The sequence below is a fragment of the Schistocerca cancellata genome, chromosome 3 (genome assembly GCF_023864275.1).
Source record: "Schistocerca cancellata isolate TAMUIC-IGC-003103 chromosome 3, iqSchCanc2.1, whole genome shotgun sequence".
NCBI classification, from domain to species: domain Eukaryota; kingdom Metazoa; phylum Arthropoda; class Insecta; order Orthoptera; family Acrididae; genus Schistocerca; species Schistocerca cancellata.
The window spans coordinates 210,755,864-210,764,352 of NC_064628.1; the positions used below are offsets into that span (position 1 = coordinate 210,755,864).

General features: G+C 38.6%; 1 protein-coding gene across 1 annotated transcript in view; it reads right to left on the minus strand.

The window, feature by feature from the left end:
- The window catches only part of LOC126174832 (replication termination factor 2), a 67,714-nt gene extending 59,997 nt beyond the window's left edge, over nucleotides 1–7,717 (minus strand). Inside the window, exon 1 of the mRNA XM_049921211.1 lies at nucleotides 7,507–7,717. Within this exon, the coding sequence (XP_049777168.1) occupies nucleotides 7,507–7,575 (69 nt within the window). The 5' untranslated portion in view covers nucleotides 7,576–7,717. The remainder of the gene's footprint in view (nucleotides 1–7,506) is intronic.
- Between the last annotated feature and the right edge of the window lie 772 nt (nucleotides 7,718–8,489).

The following is an 8,489-nucleotide window of genomic DNA, read 5'->3' on the forward strand; positions in this document are numbered from 1 at the left end:
TATATAGACACAATATCCATTGAAAGTATAGAAGTTGATAATTAGAGAAGGACTCTAAGGAGTGAATGATATATTCAAGAATCAATGCGAAGTTTAAAATAGATTTATAGCTTTACCAGAAGATACTTAATTATGGTATACATAGAAATGTATATTAGGGTAACAAAGTGTGAGGCCTACTCAGAAAGGATAAAGGGGGCGTACCCAGCATTTACTAAGTATAAAGGGCAGATGTACCTACACGGTGATAGGACGATCTGTGGCCTAAAAAATCAAGATGTTTTGTAAGGAGCATGCCTGCCAGAATGGAAAGAGGAAGTGCTCTCATAACGTCAACCCACAAGCAAGGAATAGGTGCTGATCCTAGGAGAAGGGGACAGTACTGCGAGAAAAGTCATAAATTTTATAGGAATGATTCTGGAAAGTGTAAATTCTATGAACGACTAGCATTATTATGTTTTGTGGAAGAGTGTCATAAGAACACTTTCACTTCGCACAGAGTTCCTCCAAGCTACAAATAATGAAAATAGTACATACTAGGAAAAATGTAGTACAAAAGATAAGAATAGAAAAAAAAATTACTCATGTGTCCTAAACACCTGAAGTTTACGATTGAAAAAAAAAAAAAAAAATAAAGAAAGAAAGAAAGAAAGAAAAGGAAAAGAGTCCTCACAATTACTAAATATTAGTAAAGCTTACTAAAATAATGAATACATCTTCATGTCTTAATGACAAAGTAAAATATGAAAAGAGTAGACAAAAAATAAATGGAAGGTTGTGCAAGAACGGACAGAATTGTTACTCAAAGCAAAGATGTATATAAACATTATGTAAGAAATGTATACTGTTAATATATGAAATGTTATTATGTGTGATATTATGTGAACAACGATTATGTACAAAATATCGCGTTTTGGTCTGGGAGAGGGGGAAGGGGGGGTTATGTAGTGATTTGAGCATTTCTGTGTAAATTCTAGAACCACTCAGCCTTCTACTGTCTTGAACACACGATACTCTAGATACGAGTGTGGGATGGTAAAATCCTACCTACTGTGCATCACATGTTTGTGTGTGCAGGTTTAAAATCAGTCATGGGAAGAAAGTAGACGTGGCAGTCAAACAGCACCGACAAGTACCTGTCGGGCAATCCACAGATGTGTTAGTGACTATGTATGGAAGAACCATGGAATCTATATGCAGCTTTGTGGTTATTGTGTCACTGACTATTGTTACGTGAAACAAGAACAGTTGAAAAATTACTCATATAGACTCTTGACTCAGCCTTGTTAGAGGCAAGATGTCTTTTCAGTCTCCTTTTCTGAAAGTCATGGTGTCTAAGCACACTTACTTTCGAATGTAAATCAATTTGTTTCTAACATATGACTGTACAAGAGACTTACTAAAGTTTGTATGGCTACTTATTTTGCTAGTAGAAAGAGACTTGAAAGTTCCTGTACCTAGCGTTATTTGACGGAGAAGAAGTCAAGAGTGCTTCCAGCAGCCGGCTATTCAGTAAAGAAGAGTGGCTGCAAAGTCCAAGTAAGTCATCTCATGAAGAAGTGGAAGGTGGTTTGGGGGAATAAACCGAAATAACTCAGATTCACACTCACATTTTAAGTCATCAAAACATTAGAACATGTTGACCACAATTAAATTTTGACAGTTATTTGGTTTCATTGCCAAAAATGTGAAGTGTTATGTATCTGGACAAGGTATGAGACAGATAAAAGTTGCTGTATCTAAGACCAAGGAGCAGTATATGTGGCACTGTCAGCAGGACATAATATGGCATTCTACCCAGAGGGGTTACTGGTTTGAGAAGTCTAGGCAAACCAATCAATAGACTGTGCTGATGACATACCGCTACTGCTAGATTTGTGTGTTGGCTTACTTGGGTTGGTAAGTATGTTTTAATTGTTTTTTGTGGTATGTATGTTTATGTGCGTGGTTGTGTTTACTGTATACTGAAATTGGTGTTAATGCATTTTTTATGAATTTTCGAACTATGTTATTAGTTGTAGGTAATTACATTGTACTGTGATTGGTAAGTATCATGGTGTTATGGAGTTATGGTTTTATAGCACTGTGTACTTCTTTTTAGTTCTGTAGCTGAAGTGAAATGTTAGATACTGGATTTGTCAAAGTTGCATGTGACTTTGTGGTGGATTTCATTTTAGACTATATAGCTCAAGTGATATTTCCAGTGCCCGGTTTTGTAGCTGTGTGTGGGTCTATGGTATCATGGACTTTATTTGTGCTATACGGGTGAAGTGAAATTTATGACAAGTTTTTTTCAGTTCTTTAAATTTTAGTTTTTCGTGACTGCTGAGGACTATATGCAATTGATTTTTTGGTTGCTATTTGTTTCAATATGTCTTCATTATTAGAACTGTTGTATATTCAGTATGCCCGCAATAAATACCCCTTTAATTCCCATCATAATTCTGTTAATTTCATATTATTTCTACACTCAAATATTTTTCAGATTATTTGTGTTTGTTCGCTTGTGTAATGAGTGACATCATGGTCACCATACTGTAAGGATGTCCACTATCTAGATAAAGTTAAGGGTCAAAGCCACTGCTACCGCAATCTTTGGTTTTGCTAGCAGCAAGAGCCTTATAATTAGAAGTGTGTTCTTAAAAGCAATATCTCCAAACTTTTTATGTGAAAACTCTTAAAGCTTTTTAAATAAAATAAACATTATTTAGATTCTACATCTTTACTCTTCACGTTTACATATTTGCAGTCTCTGCAAGTAAAGGGCTCCTAGTTGTAGCATGTAACGTGATGGTGTGTAATGGTAACTCTGTTGGTGTGTGAGGAAGAGCATGCTGTAATCTAGTTTGGAATTCAAAGAGTTAGTCCACAGATGAAGCACCCTCTTCTTCAGTACGACAACACCAGGCTACACATGAGCGCTGTAACATCTGCAACAATGTGATGCCTTGGGTTCACTGTCATCAGTCATCCTCCATATAGTCCCAATTTGACCCCATCCGATTTTCATTCATTTCCAAAACTTGAAGAACACCTTCAAAGACTTCACTTTGACAGTGATGAAGCAGTGCGCACAGAAGTGCGCCGTCAGTAATGTCAAACATTCTATAGTTACGGTATCAACAAACAGGTATCTTGCTGGGAGAAATGTGTATATTGCCAAGATGACTATGATGAGGAATAAATATGTAGATATCAAGAATAAAGATGCAGGATATTAATAACATTTGGTTTATTTAGAAAGCTTTAAGAATTTTCACATAAAAATTCAGACGCATAACTTTTCAGCATACCTTTACATATACATTATTCATATGTAAGTGTAGTACTTAATTATAATTTGGTGAACAGTTGCACAAAATGTGACCACAATATTTAAACAACAGAAAAAGGCCATAAGAATAATTACAAAGAACAACAACAATCAGCCTGTAAAAAATATTTTACACAAAAAACCACACACACACACACACACACACACACACACACACACACACACACAAAACAGATTTCATCCAGGTGAAGTTGTTAAAATGACATGACTATGGTAAGTATCACTCCCATTATTTTTCGGTGAATTGTCAAACTCGTGTCAGCATTGTCTTTACATAGGTGATGCTGTGATATGTTAAACACATTTCCAGTTTGACAGTGAGCGTACAAGTCTTGGCACTTGATATGGTTAGCCAGCATCAATCTCACATACCCCAGGATGCAGCTCAACCAGAAGTACTTTCAGCACATTATGTCAGTAATGGGCTGTGTTGTCAGAAGTTGATGGGAGTGACACTCATCTAAGCATTATACCATTTAGATGAACTACACTCCAACAGAAACATGAGCATTTTATATCAGCTCAACCTGCCACAAAATAAAATAAGATCAACTAAAAAAACTGTTTTCTATCAGGTAACCCAAGAGGAAAACTCTGTGTTCATAATCTGTGAAAATTGTAGCTTCCTTTCACCATTTTAAGCTCAACAGTCCCCTCATTATGAAGGAATGTATATCCACTTTTTCAGAGGAAAGGAGAGATAGGACTATCATTAAGTACCTAATGTCAGATGAAAAATAAATAAATAAAATTAAAAAACTAAAAATCTATTGTGTGCGCAACGCGTGCAGCAACTCATGAGGAGACATTAATACACAGTGTTAAGTTGGTTTTTGTATTAATCAGTACTGTATATAGTTATATGCCGTATGCGTATCAACTTTTGACTATGTTTTGTTGTTGTTTTACGTTGCTGCCTAATATTATTGTAAAAGGACTTGTGGCTATATAATCCAACATGCTAACTAAATTTACAAACAAGGGCATCATTTGTCTTCAATGTTCCTTGCTCCAAATATCGAAACATTTGTCTTCCATTGCACTGAGCCAATGGAGGCGTCCGATCCCACCTGTCCGCTTTGACCCCGTAAGGGTATTGTGGCGTATGACGGCACAGAGTTTAGTTTATGACTTGGCTGTGTTTGTAGATCTCGTCTTGTTGTGTTTATGGTGGGGAGTTTCGTTTGAGTTGGTTGTGTCTGTAGATGTCGTCTTGTTGCGGTTGGTGGTGCCCTCTGGTGGTGAATGTCAAGTGATGTACTGGGTTCCTTTGAGCATTGTTGGTCACAGTGTGCAGTATTTTGGATTGCCTATGATTGAAGAACTGAAATTGGCTTTAGTGAGTTATTAATTAATTTTTTTGTTTACATAATTGCAGTGTCGGTTAGCGTTATTGGTTTGCTGTTTGTTGTCCGGTAAGGCATTTAATTTGTTTTATGGCTTCTTTTGTTAGGTATGGATATGACTGTAAAATATAAGTGTTCAAGGTTGCATGCTGAATGGGGGAGGACATTATGTCCCTCAAAATTTCTGCAGATGTTTGGACTCTTGGCTGAAATTGTCAATTGCAGTGTGTGTAGGCAGAATAAGCAGATGGTGAGAGTTCCGGCGTCTCGGACCAGGGACTGTTATATGGGATGATGTTGAATCTGTAACTTTTGGTGCTCCCTTGGATGCGGTGCCTGGTTTGCGAAGTCTAGGTTGGCCATAAGAGACTGTTCTGATGGCTTATTCTTTTTGTTATATATTCTCTATCAGTTTCTGTGCACACGACACTGGAATGAGTGAGATGACTATTTTAGATTGGTTTTCTTTTTGTAGGGAAGTCTGCCCAGAATATATGAAGCATAGGGGTGGTGGTGGTCGAGATAGATGAATCCCAGTTTGGGAAGAGAAAGTATGAGAGGAGTAAGTCTCTGGTTGGTTTCCGGATGTGGGGGCCGTTATTTCGGGGTGGGGGGGAGTATGCGGATTGTGTTTTTAGGGTTTTGGAGGGACATACAAAGAGGTAATTGGTGGGGTTACTTGAAGAGTATATAGAGAAGGAAATTATGGTAGTGTCAGTTGCTTTTTCGACTTATATGGGATTGGGGAAGAGAGGTTATGATCATTTAGTTGTAAATCGTAGTTTAGAGTTCAAAATTATGAAGCTGGCGCATGCACTAATACAATTGAGGAGGCTATGGGCAGCGGTTAAATCTGTCATAGGGAGGGGGAAAAGGCACTCTTCAAACCTGCAATCTCATTTAGATTAGTATTGCATTTTTTGAGGGCAGTTAGTAAAATATACAGGCCAAGGGTGGTTAGTTGAGGGGGTTTTGTATGTGGCGGAAGAGGGGGAGGGGGGGGGGGGGGGGAGAGGCTCGTGGGTAATGTTCGTGGGTTTAGGTGGGTTGGGGGAGGCGGGGGGTTATGACTACATTGTGGAGGATCTGCTATGTTGCAGTTCTTTTCAGTTGTAGTGTGTGATGGAGTTTCGTTTATTTTGTGGTTTCTATTCGTTGGCGGATGTTTGTTTTGGGGGGAGGGTGAAGTATAAGGGTGTAAGGGTGAGGGGTGTTGGGAGTTTCTTTTTGTTTTGTGTGTGTGTGCGGGGGGGCGGGGGGCTGTGTTTGATTGGGATGGCTAGCCTAGTGTGTAGCACCAGAATTCGTTTGGGATAAGTAGTCTTCTTCCCCCCCCCCCCCCCCACTGGGTCTATTGTTCGCACTTTCTGATGTTTTGTGGGGTTTATCGCACGTGTTCGGTTTTTTGGTATCGTAAGCTGTTTGTGCCCTATATGGGTGAAGGGAAATGTTTGATTCCTAGGACGTCGTCGCCATATGTGTTTTGGTATCGTCAGTTGTAGTTGACCTATACAGGCCACAGGCAGTGTCCGATTACAATGTTTTTTTCTGTAGGTATGTGATTTAGTGTGATTTAGTCAGTTGTAATTGACCTATATAGGTCAGGAAAAATGTCCGATTCCAATGTGTGTTGTCATAGCTCTGTGTGTTTTGGCATCATCAGTTGTGCCTGACCTATGTAGGTCAAGAGAAGTGTCCGAATCCATTTTTGTTTTGTTTTAGGTGTTGGTTTTGTGGTATTGACAGTCACGGCCTGGATATTTTTGTAGTAGTTAGTTTTTATTTTGTGGTATCGACAACTGCTGTTGAGCTAAGTAGGTGAAGGGGAGTGACCGATTCCTGTGGATACTGTGGGGTAGCAGAAAGTGGGAATTTTGTATTGTTTTTCTGTCATAGTTTCGTGTGGTTTGGGACCGTGATTTCCCGCGCTTGTCCCGTTACATTATATTTTTGGAGGGATATGTTCTTGTTGTTTTTAAATGTATTTTCGTGTTCGTTGTGTTTGTGTAGTGACGTCATAGGCGCCATATTGGAGACATTGAGAATGGTCGTTTCCGCCATATTAATGGCGTCATGGGTCAAAGCAGACGGATGGAATCAGACGCTTCTGTAATCCCCAGTATTTCCTTTTATCTGAGTCGGAATGGACAAGTAACTTCAATGAGAAAAAAAGCGAACATTCTGTTTGTAACAACAATGACACATACAAAGGCGAGAAGGCTAAGGTTAAAGGTAACTTCAAAAGTTAGCTGAAATTCTTTCCAACTAGCAATGTTTAAACCGTTGAACGCTACAAATTATTATATTTGGGAAACAATTAACATGTTCACCAACATGAGATACCAATATCATTCATATGACGCGCAGGAGATATATACAATATTATAGCTTTGTGGGACAATATAATCATTACATTTTATGGTAACAAAATATTAACTGGCGTACCGTATTCAAGATTTCACCAAAACATGTTGCTTTCGGTATAATTTTTTGTTCCACAAAGTGGGGAAATGTGACATCTCAGAACAAACTGATGAAAATGTTGAGTAAAATTGGGGGTCCTCATAATATGCAAAGTAGGTTTACAACAAAATACAAACCTACACCGTATTTTAAATCGTGGGGGGTTTAGCTCGGTAAATTTCTCCAACTCCCTAATACATCCGTACAAACAGCATCATCAGTGAGCATAGTTTCCAACCTAAGATTTTGACCAGATAAGTTTTTCCAAACATGACACAAATCTATATCAATATACTTAAAGGAGAACAGTGCAATGGCAGAATCACGTAAACAAAGTACTAAGTAAGAAGCAAATATACGTACTTGCTCGGGTTTCTCTTTCTTTCTAACCAGTTCGTCTCTACGGGGTATTGTACCGCCGTCACATCCCATGTTTCTGTAGCTGTTTTACACGTTTATAACTTCCTTCTTCAAAAACCACAAAAACTAGCAACAAACTAACTTTAGTCGAATATCTACGAAATTACACACCTGTCAACATTTCTATCGTTTCAAAGATACTCAACAACGAAGACAAATCAACTACTTTTTAACTGACCACAACGTGCTATCTTTATATACGTAATGCCTAGTTTACACGACGTCGCAGGCAACTGCGCTACCGGCCACTGCGCATGAGACCGCGCGATTCCGCATCCCGTCGGTGAAATTAAACACTTTCGGCGTGCTCCAACTTTGGCGACATTAGTTGCGTGAGTTTTGAGGTTATGTGTGTTCGTAGACTGTAGACAAACTGAAATATGACGTGGGGATAGAAGACTAATGTTCGTCTTTTGGATACCTATGCTTTGCATAGGTGTTTGTGGGATTTCAGTGATGCTGATTACAAAAATAAGCAATACATTTCTGCTCCTGAGACCTCGTGCGATCAGAACAAAGATAGTTTGACAATAACGTAGCTGCAGGGCAAAATTTATTGAATTAGGAGCACATATACAACTGAGTTAAGAAATATACAAGCAAATGTAATTCTAGCTGTGGAAATGCTCTCGTCTACAAGACAAAAATTTCATCGCTCAAGTTGGCCGACTCTTTTTTTTAAAAAAAATATATATATATTGTTGACAGGAGGGAAAGCTACACAAATCAAGAAGCTGCATGCTTTATTCAGTGTTCGTCTGATTAAAACGTCGCAGCAGTGCTCCCCATTCACATATGAACATTTAATGAACAAAGTAAGAGCATATGGACTATCAGACCAATTGTGTGATTGGATTGAGTATTTCCTAGATAACAGGACGCAGCATGTCATTCTCAATGGAGAGAAGTCCTCCGAAGTAGGAGTG